At 44.6% G+C, this 23,195-nt stretch overlaps 1 protein-coding gene across 3 annotated transcripts; it reads left to right on the plus strand.

Annotated features, from left to right (window-relative positions):
* Positions 1–773: 773 nt before the first annotated feature.
* rtn1a (reticulon 1a) lies at positions 774–23,188 on the plus strand. Of its 3 annotated transcripts, XM_069662407.1 has the most exons (9): positions 774–1,269; positions 10,131–10,853; positions 12,538–13,224; positions 20,490–20,697; positions 20,785–20,923; positions 21,111–21,180; positions 21,510–21,556; positions 21,649–21,707; positions 22,331–23,188. In XM_069662407.1, the coding sequence occupies exons 1-9, from the start codon at positions 1,047–1,049 to the stop codon at positions 22,371–22,373; spliced, it is 2,199 nt and encodes a 732-aa protein (XP_069518508.1). In that variant the 5' UTR covers positions 774–1,046; the 3' UTR covers positions 22,374–23,188. The 3 variants fall into 3 exon arrangements, with proteins under 3 accessions (XP_069518508.1, XP_069518509.1, XP_069518510.1); XM_069662408.1 differs by lacking the exons at positions 774–1,269; positions 10,131–10,853; positions 12,538–13,224 and adding an exon at positions 15,375–15,710; XM_069662409.1 differs by lacking the exons at positions 774–1,269; positions 10,131–10,853; positions 12,538–13,224 and adding an exon at positions 18,542–18,637.
* The last annotated feature ends 7 nt before the right edge of the window (positions 23,189–23,195 follow it).

Genomic DNA, 23,195 nt, shown 5'->3' on the forward strand with positions numbered 1-23,195 from the left:
CTTAAACGTCATTGTTATTAGCCTGCCAGATAAGGCACGTAAACTAACAACTGAGGTTAGTAAGCAAACACATATTAATGCTAACTTCGCTAGCCTCTAAAGTTATGCTACCACGTAGCTGAGCTCACGTTAGGCGCAGATATTTAGATTAATTTAAGTGCCATGCATGTTAGTAATTAACATAAGTTAATACGTCAAATTCAGTTTTGCATTGCTTATCAAATTAACGCATTACCCCTTCTAAACTATTGACATAATACCGGCGGACTTGTTTTACTCAGACACAAACTCTGTAGCCTAACTTCAATGTTTGGCATCAGTCTGTGTCCAGGCACGAGCGTCTGGTTGCTAAGAGGCCATGTTGACACTTTTGCGGTAATGCTCACACTATGATTTTCCACATGAGGGCGCCAGACTGCAAGATAATTTCTCACAACAAAACCACATAACAAACCCTTTTTTATTTTTTTTTATTTTCTTGGCTTGCTTTTAAACATTATTGTGGAATTCCATCTACCTTTCAAACAGCTTGAGTTTCTATTAATGACCAGGGAACTCCTCCATCTTTATTATGCCTCCATGGATGCTACTGGGACGTACAATTTCACTGACTTTGGTCACTATAGTCTTTTTCACCATAGCAAGCATAATTTTTATGTCATTCACTCCGCCAATGTCAAACACTTCAGCTAACTTCATTTGAAAGCCGAAAACGTCTTTCATATTTGAATCTGCCCCAAATAAAAGTGCCAACCCTGAGCCTCGCGGACACCATGACGTCACCGTTGGAGCAGTGAACTAAAACAATCAACCTCACTCCTCTCCTCCTGCTCCCCGACCGACCGACAGACCGCACCGCCTCATCTGTGGCGTCCATAAACCCCGGGCTCAGTTAACAGAAGGCAGCAAAGAAGCTGTGTTGTTGTTTGTTTGTCTCCGTCAGCAGCTCATTTACAATCCAGCCCCGGTACACGACAGAGAAGAAGAAAAAGAAGAAGAAGAAGAAGCCTGGTAGCCGTTATATCTGTCCGATAACAGGAAAAAGCATGTCTGCTAAACCCGGTGAGGAGCTAGGCTCGGATGGGAGGTGGTTTGGGGATGACTATGAGAGAAATGGCCTGTTTGGGAACACACCGACCCGGTTCGACGAGCTACGTGAAGATTTGAAGCCTAGAGGCGGCGAGGTGGCGGGCGACCTGGATCAACAATTTCATCCTTTCCAGGACGACGGTAAAAGGCCTCCCGTTGCTATGGAAACTGCATCTACAGGTACTAAAGAGGACAGTTATCACAGTTAACTCTTGATATTTACAAATTTGCCGTGTTTCAGCCACGCTGGGTTTCATTTTGACGTCTGTCAACAAACACAAATCGGTATTGAGGTGTAAATACAGGGAGGGAGACTCAGCAGGGTCGATTTGGTGTTACGACAGACGGCCTGTCTGTTTGTCTGTCTGTCTATGTGTCTGTCTGATAAAACTTCTCACAGAAACAAAAATAAAACTTCCAACTTCCATCAGCTGTCAGAACAGTGATGCTGAAGGGAAGAAATTAATTTGACTGAAGAGCTTTTGCCTATAATAGTTATGAAACATCTAACATAACACATTATTTTCCTCTGTAGTCTTTGCTTCATGATGTTTGAGTCAGTATGAAAGATCAGATGGGACGGTGCACGCATTAGCAAACAGCCTGTTGAGCTTTGAATTGTTTTGAACACTCACAGGCAAAGCTGTTGTAGCAGCTCCCAAATGTAGGCCTGTATCTATGATATAATGCTCACACTCTTGATATGATGGGCGAGAGGGATGATAAATAGATTACAGGCCTAAGCCCCCTCACTTTCATAGCCAGTGACAGGGGGTAAAAATAAATTAAACAAAGAAGGCAGCCTGTATTGAATGTATAATTTCTGATGTAACAAGTAGCCTAAATTACCAGAGGATTCCTCCTTCCTTTCCCGTTGAGGTTTTGTTGATGTTAAAGCTATATTATTGGATGCTGGAGGCTGTGTTTTTGTGGGAACATCATGCAGACCTCAGTCACTCTCTTCAGCAAAGCTCGCTCATGCTGCTATTTTTAATCCTGAAGGAACAGGGCTCACTATTCGCTTGGTGAGCAAAACTAGAACCCTGCACTTTCATTCACCAATTCACTGAAAAATTCATGAGGTGATGTTTAAAAAAAAAAAAAAGAAACGCTGCCTAGTTTCCTCTCTTTGCTGCCCGGGCCTTTCTCATTTTTCCAGCTGCTGACGGTCAAAATAATGTTATATGTGTTTATATGTAAATAAGAGCATTCATTTTATTTTTAATCCTTTTAGGCACTGAATTTGGCATGACCGTAACCTTTAACATCCAAACCTCGAAAGGCTTGCTATGTTAAATAAAGGCAGTGCAACATTTACGTAACCTGCGAAGCTTACAATTATCCTCCGTTAGCAGACTGAGTGACAAATATATGTACTAGCAAGTCAATATTAGTCCTCTCTTTATACAAAAAACAAACAAAGCACATGCTCTACTTTCAAAATAGTGTGCCAGACAAGCTCACACTTGTGTAGGCGCGCACACACACACACACACACACTCACACACACACAGATTGTGTTTTGATATCTAAAAGAGGAAGGAATGACTGTCTCTTATTGCTGTGACTACCACCAAGCTGTGTCCGCATCAGTGAAGTAATCCGCTCTGTCCCTTATCTTCCTGGTTGGAGCAGTGCAGATCTCATCATATCGAGCAGAGCAGAGTGGACATTTTCCTCTCGACCAGACATGTTACAATCCGTTCGCATCTTTGTCAAAGACGTTCGCTCCAAACAGCCCCTGCTTAAACAAAGTCTTCTTCTCTCCTGCTTCGCTGGTGGGAAATCACAAAATAACATCTCAAGTTTTGGAGCCTTAAAAGATTATTTTGTATTTTATTGAAGCCAGAGGAGAAGTTTGGCCTCTGCAGAGTGTGAGCTGTGAAATAGTATCCCTTCAAGATGTCTAGAGTTGCCTCGCCAAGTAATCGATCCATGCCTGTCCTAAATCTTGTTCACAACAGTGATCTACCCACAGGATGCCGATAATGCTGATTTCAGCTGTATTAAATTACCACAGGCCTTGGATCACAGGCAGTACAGTTCGGTGCAGCCTCTTTTATCTTCAAAAGTTTCCCATTCTGTCAAGACTGCGAGAGGCACGAGAGAGAAAGTTTGCGGAAGATATTGCTGCATCACGATCAGGTCTGAGAGAGCTGTGAAAATCCCACAGTCGAGTTTGTTTTTAGCACATAGCGTGTCTACTAGCCTACCTTGTACTCTGGCATAGAGGAAAACAACTATGTGCTTATTGTAGACAAACACCTCTTATCGACATCTGTCTTTTTCCAACAAGTTCTGTGTAACTCCTTCTAGAGCACTATAGTATAAAGGTCACTTTATTATGACAAAGTGCATTAGTCATGAAAAACCTCTCCCAAAAATCCAGCCCCTGACAGGTGGATTAGACTGCTGGTGCCTTTCTCCATTTCAGCATATCATCTGTGAGGTGGATGAGACAGCATGTCTGCCTGGGTCTTTTCCGTATCTTTCAGATAGAAAAAGCACTTAGTGGACTCTGCTGGACAGACTGCATAAGCCAGCACAGTGCATTTGTGCCTTTAGCTGGTGAGAGCTCTGCTCATTTTCCCAGGGGGGCCACGCAGTGCTCCGTCTTTTAAGAGAAGATGATAAAGATGCAAGATAATACAGTGCGGGAGGAGGAGGGAGGGGGGGGGCTTAATGGCAAAAGAGGCGAGGCTGTGACGAGAAGGCCGGCAGTTCAAATGGCCATGACTGTCGGGGAAAAACTGGAAATAGAAAGACGTGTCCTTCACAGAATTGAGTAGCTTAAAGATGTCCGTGGTCAGCAGAGCAGCTCCCCAGTGTGCTTCTGTTTGCTCGTGGTTAAAATGCGTTGTCCAGCTCCTTACATAATTAAATAAGGCTTAAGGTGTGTACAATATGTACGAGTGTGTCTGCTCTCTGGAATGATTTGAGCCAAAGTGCTCATCCCATGTGATTCCTGCCAGATTTCCAATCTCATTCATCAGTCTCCACGAGCAATTAGCTAATGCTGAGGTATAAAAGGACAGATAGAAGCGTGACAGGCCGAGCCCTAAAAGCTGCTCTGCAGGGGACAATAACAAAACATCACTGATATCATTAAGTCAATAAATTATATGTTCTTATGTCCTTTGATCCCATGTGTTCCTGAAAACAATTAAAAGCCAGCAATGTGAAATATGATGCTGCTGTCTTCCTGCCTCAGTCCAGCTCTGGAGCCTTAGGGCATAAAGTAATCCCAGAGCAGAGTGCTGCAGAAACTGCTCATGGGATTACAGATGCTATACACAGAGCCATTAAAACAGTGTAGTCCATGTAGTTGTTTGTGTGTTTATATTGTAGCCTACGTCCTCCTGGATGCATCTTTACTCTGTTATTCAAATTGAGTCAGTACAGTGAAAGGCTAATCCAAAGTCACGCTGAATTGACAGCTTTGACCCAAAGCAGACAGCACTCAGACACTCAGTCTGGATCCTCCCACATCCTCTCCATTCATCCATAAAGCTCCATCCCAGCAAGAAAAATACGATCAATACAGAGGAAGACAGGTACTGTACGTACTACCGCTTTAGACTCTAAATGGGGGCAGATAAGCTTTTATATAAACTGGCTCTGCATTGATTTCTCTTTGACAAAGGCAGCAGGAACAACAACATTCGTCCTGTGTGGCCTTCAGCGATTTCTTTTTTAAGAATGGTGGGGACGCTGACGTTCCTTACAGTAATTGTATGTCCTCATCGTGTCAGATCAATGCAGCTCCGAGCAGCCGAATCCCTCCGCCGCTAAGCTGCTCCGCTATCGACCTCTGCTAGTAGTTTGGTTTAACCTCTGCGCTTGGTATAGACCCTCTTTGTGCGCTCGATTGTCTTCCTTTTCTTTACTGACATTAAAGTTGGTGACTTGTATTCATGCCTTTGTTCAGCTGGGGATATAGTAATCAATGAATTATCAAAATAACAGAGGACATTAAGAGGGAGAGCGTCGCCTCAGTTAAACTGTGACAAATGAGTGAAGGGTTTATCATAGGAATATAATTATACCACCCTGCTATATGTGAATCATATTGGGAATCAATGGGGTCGGCCAGATCAATAATAAAACGTGAATGCTTTTCATGTAGTTATTTTCATTGTTAGCATCAGTTGCTTATTTAGAATGTGATTTCTATAAATCAGTATTAAATATCATGATGCATTGTGGGAAAACACCATGTTTTTGTAAACCCTTAAATTCATTTGAATTAGATTAGGAGTACGTTTTTAATCCTGCTTCATCCCTAACATATTGCCCATCCCCACATGGGATTACAAGACACCAGTGTTTGGCAAGCAGCCGCAACAAAAACAGTATAGGCTACTGTAATTTCAGACATTTATGACGGTGACGGTTTATGCTGTAAAGGGTGTTTAATCTCAACTACCAGGCTTTTCCTCTGTGTTGTAGCCGCCTAATTTGAATGCTTCAGAATATCTGACAGCCAGTGTTTTCGTGTCATCCCTGCTTTCATCTTTCTCCTTTTCACACCTAAAATAACAAAGCTACATGTTATTATTTAACGTCAAAGGCACAGATGGCTGTGAAAGAAGAGCACAGTGAGCACCATGATGGATTGTTTTTCACAAGGTCATGGCGTGAAAGCGAACTCCTGAAAGGTAACACCACACAGTCCAGAGGGTCACAGATGGAGTAATGGAATCGCTACAGAGCAGTAGATTAACAGATGTTTTAAAGTAAAGCTGAATGGCTGCTGGGATTAAATGCGATGAGTTCTTGCACGGGCAACCCAGACAGACCGAGATTGTTCCTTTTAAAGTCAGTGCAGCTTGTTGTTGAATTGGGTTATGCTGTAACCAATTGCATGTCTTCTGTCTCTGCACCAGACTCCTGGCTAGACGACATGATTGCTCTTTGAATTTCCTTGTTTAAAGCCTCCCTAAAAAACTATGCACATATTATCTGCTTGATATACTGCTTGAGCACTTCTCCTTTTCCGAAATAATCCATCCACCTCACAGGTGTGGCATATCAAGATGCTAATTAGACAGCATGATTATTGCACAGGTGTGCCTTAGGCTGGCCACAATAAAAGGCCACTCTAAAATGTGCAGTTTTACTGTATTTGGGGGGTTCTGGGGGGGGTCAGAAAACCAGTCAGTATCTGGTGTGATCACCATTTGCCTCACGCAGTGCAACACATCTCCTTCGCATAGAGTTGATCAGGTTGTTGATTGTGGCCTGTTGATTTCTGACAGTTTGTGCAGAAATTCTTTGGTTATGCAAACCGATTGTTGCAGCAGCTGTCTGGGTGGCTGGTCGCAGACGATCTTGGAGGTGAAGATGCTGGATGTGGAGGTCCTGGGCTGTGAGGTGGATGGATTATCTTGGCAAAGGAGAAGTGCTCACTAAAACAGATTTAGACAAATTTGTGAACAATATTTGAGAGAAATAGGCCTTTTGTGTACATCGAAAAAGTCTTAGATCTTTGAGTTCAGCTCATGAAAAATGGGAGCAAAAACAAAAGTGTTGCATTTATATTTTTATTCAGTGTACTTAAAGTATCTAAAGTAAAAGCACTGCTTCTGGAATAAAATGACCCCTTTGACTGATATAATAGTATATATGATAGCTACACTGTGATGTATCAATGAGTAAGTAGCATTTTACTGTTATAGCAGGTAGAGGTGTAGCTGGTTTATCTACTTTATACACAATAAAATATAGTGAATAGGTTACTGACCTGGGGGTCAAGTCCTTTCAAAGCGTTTGTGGGATGTGTAGTGCATGAAGAGAAAGAAACTACATTTGGCTACAAACATTTTTTATTCATTTTAAGACTGCTTTCCCCTGAAATATTAAATAATTGATATATTGAAATATTACTCAGCCTGCTGCCACTGTGACCTGACCTCAGATATTCATGTGAAAATGGATGGAAGGATGAAGTGCACATTTAAACACAGCAGCCAACCACCAAACATGACCGCCGGGGTCAGCCCTACACATGGATCTATATGTGACTGACGGAGTGATTGAGTGAGTGAGAGACATTACATTCACAGCCGTGGAGGTAGAGTTGCGACATCGCAATGGCGGATCATGGAGCATATTGGACCTCCACTGACGCGACTCTCTGTCTATATGGCTCTGGATACTTTGCTCGGGGAGTAGGTGGGGCTGCTCCTCTGCTGTCCTCACCTACGTCCGCAGTGCGCACCTGCTTTCAAACATGCTGTCATCGGCCTCATAAGGACAGTCCTTGTAACACATTGCACACAAAAGCGCACATTGACCAAATGCCAGCCACATACTAGGTTTTGACCTAGTATTGTTATCATACCTTTCGTGGCCCAATTAAAGCTGAAGGTGTTTGAATGAGCCTTATAGGCCGAGGTCAGAAGCAGGTTCAACCATACTGGGCTGAAAGAGGCAAAGACACCTTGGAGCAACATTTAAATAAAAATATAAGCAATCAACTGGAAATAAACTGGAAGGTTAGCATCAAAATGTGAGCAGATTTAAACAGGAACAAGATCCTGCTGTACAAAATACAAAATGAAGGTTTGACAAGGGTTAGCAATAATGGAGCTGGGTCAAAGAACCTCATCTGAACATACGATTGCCTAAGAAATCACAGTTTAATTCTAATAATCCAGACCCTGGGCTCTTTCTTTAATGGATATTTTTGTACATCCAGGGTTAATTGTTTCAATGGAATAAACCCTTCTCTGCACTAAGTCCCACATGCAGCTTCATTTCAAAGTGGTAATGTATTCATTTTGCATCTCGGGGTCCTTTGATATTGTCTGTTCACATATTTCTGTCCGCAGCCTGATAATTAGGAGCCCATGCGTTGGCATAGCACAGATTGTCAGGCTGCATTAGCTTCGGAGCTGCACTGGCTGCACAGAGGACAACAAAAGGACTGCCCCTTCACAGCACATCCACCAGGACTTATTTATTTAACTGCACCAGCCTTTCAGTGACATGATTATGTGGTGTGGCTACACTGTGAGCTGAGAATTCCTCTGTTGTCACGTCCAATCCCATCTGGGCGCAGCAAAGCGTTCGTATCAGCCTCATGGGGTTTTCTTTTTTTCCCAGTGTCTGGCTGCTTCGCCATATCAGCACATTCAAAATGCCCTCAATCTCAACACACCAACTCTGTCAGGTTCCTGCTCAGTGCGGACACCCTTTACTGTTGCAGATGCCTTATGCAACTGCTGGATAGTTTATCTGAGTGGTTACGTAGAATGGGTTGATAAAAATGGAGGCAGGGGGGTGTGTTTCCGACCGTCAACAGGATTACTGGCGGTTCAAAGCACCAGAGATCACCTCTCTTCACAGTTTGTAGTGGCCCTGAGTGCTGCCCACATCTGCACAGTAGGTACTGGTACAGTCAGTGTTAGATTATGATGGTGTTGCCAGGGTGATGGCTGTTGGGACCTATACGATGGTAGTACACTAAGAGGATTACACATTGGTTCGCTTTAGCAGTTCATCAAGGGCATTTATGCTGTGTTAGCGAGCTGAACTTGGCTCAACAGCTGTGAACATCTATGTTTCATACTGCTTGGATCCATAGGCAGCTCTGATGTTGCTCCACAAGACATCTGAGTCTATTTAATACAAAATAATCCAGAGTTTAAGAACGTCTGGGCCTGCTTTGGTTTTTCTGCACGTCACAGCACCCCTCCCCCTGCGTCCCAGCATGGGTGTGTAGTGTTTATACCATTGTGCTGCGGTATGATGTATTGTTAATGACTGGTGGAGCAGCAGTAGGAAAGACAGCAGAAAGGAAGGGTGGTGGGGCTTTTTACAGGAAGTGGAAGGAGGGACGGGACGTCCTGACCTGTTGGCTCTTCTGTCAGTCAGTCGGCATCCTCCAGAGCTAACCCTAAGGCTGCTATTTTAAACCTTCCCCCCTCATCCAGCCCAGCAGCTGGACCCAGACTATTTATAGGTCCACCGCTGCCCTGGGAGAAGCAGGGCTGAAGAGCAGGAGGAGCTCAGTTTGTGAAAGTACAGACTCAGACTTGTATACAACATAACAAAATATTAGCATCAGATGATTTATAGTGTGCGCGGATCTTGTTTATGCTTGTGTATCTGTGTATAAGCATGAGGGAGTGTGTTTTGGTAGGCCGAGCTGCGAGACTTAGAATTAAAATGTGACATATTGTAAACAATCTGAATACTTGACCTTGAGCTCTGACCCGAGGAGTGAAAATAACAACCGTATCAATTCTGTCTCTTCCTGTTTTGCAAGTCACATGTAATATGAGCATCCTCGACAGTTCCTTGCAGCACTGTAACAAATTATTCAGTGAGATGTTGAGTGTTACTTTACAGCAGAGCTATGTCATTTTACAGTCAGTCATTTTAGAAGTCTTAATTGTAGTTGAAAACACCGTTCACACCACAGTTGTATCACTGTAACTATAATTATTTCAGTTTTGCGTGTGTGTTGAATATAAGGATGCAGTGAGCGTGCAGCGTTTGAAATATTTATTTTGTACATGTATCATTTAACAGTTTTGTCAGAGTAGCCTAGCTTAAGCTATTTAAACTTGGGATGTTAGCTTGTTCTTAACATCCTATGTGAGTGTTGTTTTCATGGCACTAATTTGTCTGGGTGGAGATGCAGGATTAGTGATCTCACAGCAGAGATGTGACTAGAGAAAGACTTTAGCCTGCATGATTTAGAACAGACTCTTGTTGTGGCACTGTGGTTTTTTGGGGATCTGAACAATCCCCCTTTGTCCCACACGGGTACAAGTACCCTCTGTTACTGCTGCCTCACTGATCTTCACAGCCAAGCACCCAGTCTGACTGCTCACAGTGCCACAGCCCCTCTCCCTGGCAGCTGAAGCGTAGCCTTGTTACACTGCATGTTTTCTCTAATCAAACAGCTCAGACACAGGCTGATTAGATTTAATCGTGTGACATTGAGATTGTGTCATTCTCCCTGATCAGTTCTGTTGCTTGTGTAACATCATTGAGCTTCAATTTCCCTCTCTTCCTGTCTCCCTCTGTAGATGACCCCATGTCTGGCCTCTTTAGGAAGCCAATGAATGATGATGGTGATGTCTACACTTCCCTGCTCTCCAATCAGAGCTTCACATCAGGTCGCGAGTCCTCCTACCTGTCTGACGACCTGAAGCCCTCCTCTGGCTCCTCTGGTTTGGATCACTTCTCCAGCAACACCTACAGCTTCAGCTCCAGCACCAAGATGACCTCCGACCTGGCTGACGACATGCCAAAATCTCTGTTGGGCTCAGATAAGACAGAATCCTACAACTACATGGACATCAGCCACGGGGACGAGCGCCACGAGCAGCAACATGGTGGTCTGCACAGCCTGGTGGACACAGGATCATCTGGTCACGACTCACTGGGAAGCTACATCGATAAAAGCCCAGGAAGAGACGAGGATGACGAGGAGGAAGAGGAGAATCTCGGTCCAGCACTGGGCTCCCACTCTTTCCCCTACGTGGAGGAGCCGTCTGATGAAGAACTGTCCGACTACCGCTCCTACAGAAACCTGGGTGGCACCCCGCAGACGGCCAGCCCAGTGAAGATCACCCTGACTGAGTCCAAGCCTCCAGCTGCCAAGACTGAGCCGCAGAAGAGTCCCGCTCCAGTCAGCGTGTCCGAGCGCGAGAATGTCCTCAGTGTGGGTCAGCAGGGGGTTCCAACAGTGACGCTATCAGAGCCGGAGGATGAAAGCCCAGCTTCTACTCCCAATGCTTCACCAACACGTAGGCACAGCACACACACACACTCTACCTGTTGCATGGTTAGAAGTAGGAGTAGGGATTTCATAGTGCAATACCAATATATATATTACACAGCAGAAATAGCAACAACAGACAGTCTGCAGTTTTTTACTTCATGTCAAGTATACGTAGGAGAACATGCCCTCTTATCACTGCAGAGCATTGTTTGAGGTTCCAGTAAAGAGAGAAATGAAATAAAAAGAATGGACTCAAAGGGCACAAAAGTGACAGTCAAAATAAACTCCCGTTATCCCCCAGGGATGAGGAAATGCTTAACAAAAAATGGTATTTAAATAGCAGGTCTGTTAGCAGCCACCTCATCAGACAGTCTGGGTCAGCTAAAATGTGTTTTAAAGACACCGATCTGTAACAAGAAACTGCTGATTTGGGGTGTTGCAGGTTTAAATTATTGGGTCCTTTTGTTTTGGAGAGAAACAGACCTCTGTGGGTAATTTCGGCTTCCAGCAAAAACCTTGTCAACACTTGAGGAATTCCAACACAAAAACAAGCTAAGCACCTAGAAACAAGCTACGCTAATGTTAACAGCAGCTTAGCTCTCAGCCCCCCTCAGACATGCTTTAACCTCAGTGTTTGAACCAGTTTAAGTTATCATTACTTAAAGCTCCTGTGAGGAACTTTCGGTTTGTGTTGATTTTGGCGCCCCCTGGGGACAAAACCGTACCTCTTATTTCTTTGCTGATTTTGTCCTGTACATGCTTAAGTGGTGGTTTTTAACAAAGAATCTCATCCTGCTTTCTTTAACAGTCATATGTATCACTCACTTTACATTTCTGCCCTGAAAAGGAAACAAAGGCAGCAGCACAGTTAATCGCTTCATCTGACACCTGCCCCCTACCAGTGATTTCAGGCATTAAAAATTACCTTATAGAAATTATCAAACTTGTCGCCGATGGTCTGGGGCCAGTTTCACAAAGATAGACTTTGAATATGGCTTAGATATAACAAATAGTCAGACTTCAGATTGACGTCTAAATTCACTCGTTTCACAAAGCAGTTTAGTTCTTGACTATCTTAAACAGGACTATGGTGCACTGAATTCTGGGTAAATTAATTTAAAAAATTGTAAACCAAAAAAATGGCTGACAGAGTAGCCGCTGCTAACCACTCAAGTCTGTTTACCCCAGCAAAATGTGTTTGTCTGTAGGAGGAATTCAACAGTTATGAGGGCATTTTACTTTGAAAATTCAGTGAAAAAAAACAGAAAAACAACCTGTTATGGAAAAAAATTGCAGCAACAGTAAACAGTGTTAGTCTGACCATTGAAATGACCATCAAAGACATTCAAAATTTGGGGCTACTAGTCAGCAGGTTTCCATGGTTACCATGGTAACATGAGTCTTAGAGCTGAGTTAGCCTGGGGGTTAAAGTGTTTTTTTGGCTTAAAATTAGTCAGGCTTTATTTTGGTGAAACTGTCTAACTTGCATTCGACTAATCTAAGTGCAAAATTAAGACTGGCCTAACACTATAGACCAGTCTAAAACATCTTTGTGAAACCAAAGCAGACGTGTTTTTTTTGCTTATGAAGTCAATATTTTTGTGTTTGTTCTTCTTTCATGATCTAGCTTAAAGTTACACATAATGTCTAGATATCAAATGTATCAAAGTCTCTAATGCCCACTTCTCTCTGCATTTCTTTGTGAGCAGAAAAAGAGTTCTCTTCCCGTGACATGTTCAAGGCTGAAGAAGTGAAGCCTGCAGCTTCCAAAGGCACTCCGAGCACAAAGGCCGGCAGCAGGGAGCACGATGGCAGCAGCGCGGAGTCTGGAGACTCAGAGATCGAGCTGGTGTCTGAGGAGCCTACAAAGGCCAGCAGCAACCCATTTGCCCAGCCACCGAAAAGCAAGGGCACTTCCAACCAGCCTAACAACCCCTTTGACAATCCCCCAGTCGCCAAGGGTGGGTTCGGCCTGGCTGGCAACCACGCTCCACCCACAGCCTACAGCATTCTGAGGGAGGAGAGAGAGGCAGAGCTTGACAGTGATCTCTTCATTGAGTCTGCATCTGAAGAGAGCCCAAAGAGAGAGCAGGGCTTCAGTGGCCCCAAACAGGGAGTCAGCCCTCCCTCTCCCCTGGTTCCCAGCGCCGTCCCTCCCCGTAGTCAGGCTGAGGCTGTGCCAGCAGAGCCCCTGATCCCAGAAAAGGTCAAGACCCCGGTGAAAACAGAGGAGGACCGCCCCAGCAAGCCCAAGCCTCCGACTGCGGCCGTTCCCCCAGAGGTGCGACCAGAGAGGCCCCACCAGGACGACATGCACAAACACACCAGCGAGGGCAAAGGAGACCTTGGAAAAGCTGCTGCCTCCGTCCTTCTGGAGGGCTTTGACAAACAAAAAGGTCAGTCTGAAAATTCTTGATATTCGTTTTGCTTAGAACTCAGTGTTTTCTGGGTAAGACGCAGTGTTACTGGATCCCACAGAACATGTATGTAATTCTTCATCGCTGCAGTGAATTCACCTTGGCTTATAAGCTAGTACTGGCTTTCCATAAATAGTGCTGTCACCTTGAACAGGTAGTGCTGTATGGTCTGATGTGTTGCTTGAATGAAAGGGCTATTCCATGTGCATTAAGGTTCAGAACAGTTCTTGCAATATCTAGCGGTATAAACTGACAGCTGTTTCTAATCAAATCACCAACGCAGTGCTTGTGTTTGTTTACTTCCTGCGAGCTACCTGCATGGTGTGCTTTGACATTGTTTTGTTTACAAGGTAAAGAGGATTGCAGAGAGTGATGGGATGTTCCTGTGCTGAGCGTGTGAGTCTGTGCTGGGAGGGGGAGTGCTTGTGTTGTGCTTTCCTGAGGTCTGCTTCCCCCTGGTGGAACATTGGAGAAAGAAGCAGAGTGAATGAATTCACATTTATGGCCATGTATAGCGACTTCAACTCAACAGCTAGAAGGTCGAACCTGGAAAAAATCCTCTGCTTTCACCAATGAAAAATTGCAGATGTTGAGAAAAATAACTTTCTGAACTTAGCAGCATCTGGCTCTTTGCATCACTTTTTTTTTAGCATCCTGTGATGAGATAAGTCAGAAATAGTCAGTCGCAGTCAAAGTTAATGCTGTCTAAGCTGCACATTTGATGCTGGCAAGGGTATTTTGACTTCTATTGGCGGTTCTCGCCGTCCTTGTAAACAGTGCGTTTACATAACTCTATGATGTCAAAACTGGGGCACACTCCTACTCAGGAGCGTTGAAAGGCTTCCTCTTGAAATGTGCATCGTTACAGACCAAAATATTCACATCTGAAAGAAACAGGTGCTCGGGTTTTATTAATCTCACAGCTACTGAAGCATTCTAGTTCAACACAATGTGAGGATTGCGTCAGGTTAATAGTTGAGCATTTAATTGTGCGTGCGCAGGTGTGATGAAACGGCAGATAAAACAGGATCTCCTTGTTTTGTTTACCCAGACTGAAAGAAGGTTCTGGAAATGCCAAAAAGCAGGTCACGTGTGTCTCTCTCTCTACCACTAGAGGGCGTACTGCACCTTTGTCATCGCTGCTCTGATTACATCAAGCAGACATTGTTTTCATCAGTCTGTGCTCTTCCACACCAGTTTCCATAGCAACAGTGATGAGGCGCGTTCAGTCTGGTTCAGAGAAACCTGTTTTTTGTCTTCCGCTCGGTGGGTTTTGGCGCTGATGCCTGTCACGGCTGCAGCAAGCAGAAGGTGTGAGGTGTGGCTGTCTGCTGGGGGGGCCCGACGGGGGGGGGGGCAGGACGATCGCCTTTGATCAGATAGAAATGTTTTCTGCTCAGTGCTGACACCACAGTGACGCTGCTGTTTCTCCTTTGATCAGCCTTCAGTTTCTTTACAGCTCAGTTTGCATCACAAATATATTGTAGAGAGGAAATCTTAAAGCACAGACACATCCTGAGGGCTCTAAACAAGGAACATTATGCAGTAACGCACAGTGTCCCTCCTTATGAATTATTAAGGTACAAGCACTTTGCTTCTTCAATTATCCGTGAGTCATAGTGAAAACAGCTATTTGGATCTGTGGCTACAACCTTAAATATTGTGCTGTGCAAATAAAGAACTACAGACCTGGATGTGTGCCACATCTTTTCTTAGCAACATGGTCTCAAGCCCAGCCATTTTCAGTCCTCACACAACATCCTGTCTGGTGCGCAACATGGCATCAGACAATTTAAACAGCAGCTCTTCTTATATATTGAACAGAATGTAGTAACATGCCATAATTGTAGCCTGTAGGACTAATTTAACTCATAAATATGGTTCTGCTGCACTGCACTTGCACTGCTTGTACCGCCATTATAACCAGTGTGTTGCGCGGCTCTGTCTGGGCTTTTATTGTGAAAGCGAGTGTACCTTCCCTTTCAAGAAAAAAGCTTCCAACAATCACCACCCACCCTCACCCCCTTAGGCTCTTAATCATTGCATGGATGGTTTGCTGCAGCAGCAACTGTGGTATGGTGTTTACAATTTGACCCCCCTCCCCCTCCCCCAGCACACACACACACGCACACACAGACATACACATACGCACTTTCCCTGCTCGTTGTATTCCAGCCAGCGCCGCTCCACAGCATCAGTCCGTGTGCTCCGCGAGCCGGCAGCACCTTGGAAACCTTTCCTCCCTCCCTCCCTTCCTCCCTCTCTGTCATCGCAGCATCCTTTTCGACCATTCATGCCTTTCTGGGATGAGTGAGTGAGTCGGTGCGACCGAAGCGGGAGACAAAGAAGAAACAGGAGACCATTAAGAGAGAGAAAGAGAACAGGGACGTAACTGATCACCAGCATGCAGGCCACTGCAGACGTGACCAAGAAGGAAGGCTCCTGGAGCGGCTGGAAGGGCCAGGGTACTGATGTGTTTACTGTGATTTACTCATCACTGTGTCTGTGCTTTGTGGCTGTGAGAGGTCGATTGTTTCCTCCGCATGTAGGTTAAATATTCAGGACACTGGTTGTGTAACTTCTTCTGTGTGTGTGCGCTTTGCATGTGTATATTTGTCATCTAAGTGTTTTGGGGAACCAGACAGCGCCGTTTACCTGGGCCTCTTTTCACACGGACACGCCCTGATGACAGACGCTGCATCTGTGTGCGTCCCAAAAAAACAAAGAGGAGAGGGGGGTGACAGACGGTGGTGGGTGTTTTGGAAAATACGCATATACACACAGCGTGCTGGAAGCCTTCTGTTTTGGGTGCATGCTAATATGGATGCCAGTGTTGTGTTGTGGACTAAGGCGTGTCATTGTTTTGCCCTCCCCATTTTGTGAGTGTGTAGGGGAGCAGTTCTATATGGCGTATGCTCCGTTTTTTGTGTAGCGAGGCAGTCCGAGCATCCGGACGGCACTGACAGACTGTCTCCATAGTAACCAGGGCACACCCATCCTGATTACATCAGCCCTATCTCCTCCGCTGCCATGGCACCTTGCAGAGACTGGGCCGGAGGAGAGCGTTCTCCGTCTGTCTGTTTCCGTAGCATGGAGGGCTCGAGGAGGGGGCAAGGAGAGAAAATGGCGACCCGTCTTACACACTAGTTGTGCTTTATTATCTGACATCTTCTAGGTTTGGCCAAAGAGTAAACATGAATCAGAAGGGTCCACTCTTTTTATATATTAACCATAACAGTCACCGACTGTGGATGTGCAGCTTTATAAAACAACCTATGATGACAGACCGTCATCTGTCATGTTTCTACTGAGTCATTATTCATTTAATGTGGCCACAATGAACGTCTGTGACTCTGTAACATGAGAGTCAATCTGATGGGATCTGTTCGCATCAGACGCATCAAATTAAGCTGATACAGTTAGCACAGCGAAGGATGAAATCGATCGGATTGATTTTGTGCAGTGGAATGTTTGCCATCACCTTGAAACTGTGGGCATTTTAATGTTTAGTCATTCTGATTCACATGCACAGTAATGACTCACCGACACCTTACTAACTCAGCTTTATAAAGCACTGATGTAGACGTACCGAAAACTGAGTCATCAGTACTTACAGGACTTCAGATGACAACAGCCAACAGGTTTTGAAATAAATGCTATACTAATGTGTGCACTTGATTCCTTTCTCCTAATTAAGTAGATAAATATGTGACATAATGTGTCACGTAACCCTCCAGGTAACAAGGTGAAGAACAGATGATTTGCTTTATAAAATGAGTCCTACAGAACCAGTATGAACATATTTTATTAATTACTTTTTAAAATACTTGGTCAAAACTGAAGTTTGTGCACTTTGGAAGATTCATGTTTTATTTTGCTGCCGTATCAAATCATTATTTTAATTGTCTCTTATTTGACTTGTAAACTCAAAAAAGTTCAGAAAGAGAAGAATATATGTTTTGTAATGTTTTTATGTAACACAGGATTTACTCTGCAGTTTAATGATACAGATAGGACTGAGTGTAGATTTAGAAATGCACTAAAGATGGTTGAATCTTTTTCAGTGTCTCGAACTGAAGTCCTGAATCTCGTCTGTTGGCAGCAGAAGTCCCTTTGCATGTTTGCTCGCTCCGGCTGATGGCTTGTTTTAGGCCACAAGGATGTCTTCAGTGATTTAATGAGGTCAGGCTAAACTAGTTTCACTACAGAAAAGGGGGAGGGGGAATCAAATCATTGTCACTCGTGTTAATCATTTGCTCTGGTTTTTGCCTGTACGTGTCCAATATCAGAGGCAAGAGAGATATTGACAAAAAGCTGCTGCGTTTGTACTTCCTGTTATCGGGTTCAACATCCTGGGTGTCTTACATTACACTGTTATCCATGAGTTCAGTTTTTTGCTGTTAAAAATTAACTTGGTATCTCATATTTGTTGCAAGCCTTAATATACATATCAGGTTAAGGTTGTTATAGTATGTAAAACAAAAATATCACGCTTTCTGTTAATTAATGCAAAGAAGCCGTTTCTTTTTTTACAGTCAGAAATTAGACCCAGTTTTGTCTCGTCTTGTCATACTGCCAGTTCATACTGCCCTTTATATACAGTCTGTATTATTTTCTCAGCCCAGACTTGACAGCCGACTGGCCTCGTGTTAGACCCGCCATTGTCCTTTTGTGCTCCACTATAAAGGGTGAGGCTGTCTTCATAAGTCGGGGCGTGGAGGAGACACATTATGTGCTGCTGATTCCCCAGATTCGGAGCAAATGAATCTCTCTCTGTTCCCAAAGGAACGCTCTTTCCCCTCCCTCTTCTCAGCCCCTCCCTCTCTCCATCTCCCAGTGAGTGGTGGGGATAAAATGGAGCACGGTAACTATGGTAACTGCATCAGGCAGGTGCTCAGCCGATCCTCGCTACGAAGCATTTCAATAGAGCAGTATGATTAGGCTTTTCTACGATCATGCGATGCTACAGTAGTTGTCTCATCCTCAGCAGCTGATGTCATACGATGCGATCTTCACACACTAAAAGGACTCCGGTTTCGTTTTCCATTTTGATCCACTCTCTTTTATTTTAGTTGCTGCTAGGCAGTCTTTGTCACGTGTCAGCGTGGCTGCGCTTAAAAGGCTGAGCATAAAAGAGCTCACAGAGAGAGAGTGTATTTGTATGTGTTTTAGTGTGTGTGTGTTGGATTGCAATGTGATTCTTTGGCAACCGCACCCCATAGACGTCCCCCCTCCCTCCCTCCCTCCGTCCCCCTGCGCAGGCGGATGCTGATTTGCTGGTGTGGCAGTGGCCCCTCCCCTCCTGTGCAGGGGGGACTCCCCCTTCAGTGCTCTCCTTTTGTCCGTGGATAAAGCAGCTGCCTCTTTCCCTGTTCAGCCATGGGAGCCGCAGGTCAGTACACGCTTCTACTGCACTAGCTAAAGCTTTTCAGTCTGCCTGCAGCCTGCGCGGCACATCACAAGGCACGGTCGCTGTCGCGGGTCCACACCTGTCTGTAGCAGAACTGTCTGTTGTTCATGTGTCTGTGTGCTGTAACAGCTATGGTGTGTGCTACCTGTGCCTGTTTGTGTGTGTGCGTGAGCATCTCCATTGAATCAGCCGCCACATGGACAGTTTGTCAAATATGGCAGTAGCAACGGCTTCTGAGGGGTGTGGTGAACGTACAGCAGCTGGGACACATGGATCCTGTTCCATTGTTCCCTGAATGAGTGGTGTCTTTGATTTGACAGCGGGGAGGGGGAGCGGGAAGACAGGTACTGTAAGGCTACCTAGGTTACTGATAAGAAAAGTTAGGATTAAACACAACTGTTAATTTACAGTATAGGATCAGTAAGTGTACGAGAAGCAGAGCTTCATTTAATAACAATCACTGTTCTTTGGCCTCTCAGCTTTAGCCTGCCTTTCTGGCATCCACAGATGCCTTTTAGTGGAGAGTAAAGATGGCCGTCATCACTATGCTGCTCACAGCTCCTCGGCTAAAATTAGAGCAGGCAGGCTGGCGGACAGCTCGGAGAAGAAGAGTAAAGCACCCAAGAGACCACAGCCGCAACCCTCTATTCTTCACAGTCACAGAACTTTACATTAATGCACCAGTTCTGCTTCCCTTCCTATGTGACGTGAGCTGTTTCCAGGTGTCGGTACCAACAGATGATACCCAAGTAGTACTTTTAAATTTGCAGTGGTGGTGGGGGAGGCAGCTGGTTCAGCAGAGGTGAAACAAGCAGCCGACAGTTCTCATGGAAACAGACCCGTGTTTCCAGCCGACACAGCCGACACAGCCGACACAGCCGACTGCTGGAGGAGGACCATGTCGGCGTCTGAAGCTGTAATGGTACACTGGGCTAATCCTCAGTTATCACTTCTCTCTCATCTCTGCTAGTGGCTTTGAATTACAGGCCCCAGCTCCCAAAGAAGTGAGAAAGTATAAGAATAGAAGGAAAGTGGTGCAGCACAATGTACACTCTGCTACAGCCATGTTGGTCATTGTACATTTCAACAGTTTGCTCCTGTATGAGTGAGGCAGCTCAGAGAGTCATGGTGTTTCACTGCATTGAAGCATCGTCATCCTTCATCTCTGACCACAGAGCTGCTGGTCAGGCCAGGTCACATTGAACTGTTATCTACAAAGTGCTGATTGTGCTTTCAGTTCTGCGACTGCGTTCACTCAGCTATAGGTCAATCATTAATTCTGCTCTGTGAGCAGCCAGTGAAAGTGTACCTGCAGTGTAATACAGCTCCCTCTGTCTGGTTATACGTATGTGTGTGCATGTATGGGACCAGACCAGGTGACTCTTCCAACAAGTACACGTCAGATGTTAATACGAACTTAGGCAGGTTCGAAGTGTGATATCAGACCAAGACATTTGCTCGACAAGTGAGAGTCTGCTATTATCTTCTGCAAAGGTCGCTCTATATTTAGGGGTAAAGAAACGGATATCAGACACCTTCACGCCACCTGACAGCTCCACCGCTCACTCTAACCTGCTGAAAAGCTGGGTTAGGAAGCTGGGTTAAAACAGGATCACGTGACAACCGGAGCTCTCCCAGGACGCCGAGTTGTGAACGGCTTCCAGATATTTGACCCAAATGTGTGGTGTGTAGCGCGCGGCAGCTTGATCCAGTTTGAAAAAGAATACGGCCATGGACACTCGGGCCTGCATGTCACAGAGCGAAAGGTCAGGTCATGCTGGTCGCGGGTCCTAACCCTGTTTGTCCTTGTTCTGTTCTTCTCCTCCTCCCTCAGCGATTGACCTGCTCTACTGGAGGAATGTGAAGCAGTCGGGGGCCGTGTTCAGCAGCGTGCTACTGCTCCTCTTCTCCCTGACCCAGTTCAGCGTGGTCAGCGTCGGAGCCTACTTAGCCCTGGCAGCCCTCTCCGCCAGCATCAGCTTCAGGATCTACAAGTCTGTGCTGCAGGCTGTGCAGAAGACCGATGAGGGGCATCCTTTCAAGTGAGTAAAATGGAGGATGGTTGAATGAGATGGTCTTTTAAAGGTCTATGAAAAGTACTGACCAGAGGTTCTTGTCTGTGTTACCAGAGCCTACCTGGAGATGGAAATCGCTCTATCCCAGGACCAGATTAGTAAATATGCCGATAAAATCCTGCTGTACTCCAACACCTGTATGAAGGAGCTCCGCAGGCTGTTCCTCGTACAAGATCTTGTCGACTCCTTGAAGGTTTGACTCTTTTTAGCAGAGCATAAAAATATGTCTCACTTACAGCAAAGCTACTGAGTAAGATCAGCTCTTCCAAGTTGGTCCATTGGCAGGGCCTTTTTGACTCATGACATTCTGATAAAGCATGTAAAGACTGTTAAATACGCAGGTTACAAAGAGTAAGACGTCCTGTCCGTGTATGTTTCAGTTTGCTGTTTTGATGTGGCTGTTGACCTATGTGGGCGCTCTCTTCAACGGCCTGACACTGCTCATCCTAGGTGAGGTGCACTCATACACACTCCCACATTTCAGCCTTTTGTGAGTCAGACTTTCATAATCTTCAGGAACAGATCCCATAGAATGAAGCTGCATTATTTCATATGTGTCATTAATGAAAAGTACAGCATGTCCTTATAACCAAATTAATTAATTGGTCATGGTTACCTCGTGTAGAACGTGTACAGTATCTGTTTACTTTGCCAGTTTGCTTTAGATAAGTGTAGGGGGCCTGCTGACACAAGTGTGTTCCTGTTTGAGCGTATTCCCACTGCACAGTAGATCAGAATACTCTAACACACTGACCGTTACTCTCTCCATGCCTCCACAGCTGTGGTCTCCATGTTCACCATGCCTGTGGTCTACGAGAAACATCAGGTAGGAATCTGAGCTTCATGATCGTTCAGTTCAAACCAGCCGTAGAAAAATGTGTCCAACATTTCAACCCGTCATTTTCCTTCTGTTTCCAGGCGCAGATTGATCAATATGTGGGACTAATACGGACCCAGGTCAACTCTGTGGTGGGCAAGTGAGTGTTTGTCCTTCAGACTTTGTGTTTTTCAAAGTTCTCAAGAGGAAATCAAGCGGCACACCCTGTTTATAAATCCATTGAGGAGTTGTATCTGACCAGTGTCTCCATGGATTCCTGGTCTTTATAAATGATGCAAATAACTTGATTAGAGCCAATGATGAGCCCTTCTGCAGGGCAAATCTTTGCCCTTTTCCTCCAGTGAAGCCGCTCAATGATCACAAGATAAGACTGCAATTGTCCTGAGAAAGTTCAAATGAACAGTTTAGACTATCGAGTATATTTAAAACAAAAAAGCAACTTATTGTAACATGCTGCGCAGCATGAAGCCTGGATCAGCATTGTAGAAAAATGTGACTAGTTTAAATTCTTCAGCTCTCCAAGAGTGGAGTTAGTCTATAGGTGTCTAAAGCATGAGCTGGTGCCAACATGTTTGCCTGTTTTTTTTTTTTTTGACTGGCCAACATCAAGTTGCCAATTTTAGTCAAAGCTGACTTTTTGCTTCAATGGACTGCCATATAAAGAGAAAGTAGAAAAACAGCAGGAGTCTCGATAAGCACAACTTAATCTAGAATAAATATCTGGTTGGACATGGGGTATTAAAGCCTGTTTTTTCTGTACAGGATCCAAGCCAAGATCCCCGGGGCGAAGAGGAAGGAGGAGTAGACCTGTCTGTCTCACTGTGAAGCGGACAGTCCAGTCCAGCTCAGAGTCAGGCAGCTCGCTCACTGTTGAAGAGCCTGGTGGTCATCTGTGGGGCGTAGTGCTATGTCATCTTGGTGTTCTCTAAAAGCATCCACTGGAGAAGCCTTCACCCTGTCTATAGCAGTCTAAACACTAACACACACACTGTCACACGTACATAATCCTGTTTCTAGGTAGACAAGAACACAACTCAAAAAACAAAAGAAACAGACTTTTTTTGTGTTGCTTATTATAAAGTGCATGAAGTCGAGCCTTGGGTAAATGATATTTGATATCTTTTGTGCAGTTTTTAAATCACGCTACATTTTTGCTTTGCAGTGCTTACCACAAACTGTACGGTTTGGCACAAAAAAGCTGAATGCCCTCAGACGTGCTCTGCTGCCAATGTTAAATACTGCTTCATGTTTCTGAGTTAGCAGACAGGGCTTCTCTCAGTAAATGTCAATATATATAAATATCAAAAACGATTTCCTTTTGGTGTTTCCAAGCACAAAATAATTTAACAATATGCGTCTTAGATGTGGTAACTGTAGGGTTTTTGCTTTTGTATAACCATAAGGAACAATACACACGCTCATGTTTTAGGTACTGTTGCACAACTACTATGAAGACAAGGAGTATCTGGTGATATTTAGCTTGTTTGAATAACTGTCCAACTTTGTACTATGTTCAACTATACTCTGTAGTTCTTTAGACCCTGGACTCTTTAACTATTTGCACTCTCACTATGTATTTAATTACAAGAATAAGAAAAATAAATGTACCTTGATGTATAACATCTCC

Source organism: Semicossyphus pulcher, unplaced genomic scaffold (assembly GCF_022749685.1).
Source record: "Semicossyphus pulcher isolate SPU_LCO1_2020_fin unplaced genomic scaffold, fSemPul1.0.p SCAF_14, whole genome shotgun sequence".
NCBI lineage: Eukaryota > Metazoa > Chordata > Actinopteri > Labriformes > Labridae > Semicossyphus > Semicossyphus pulcher.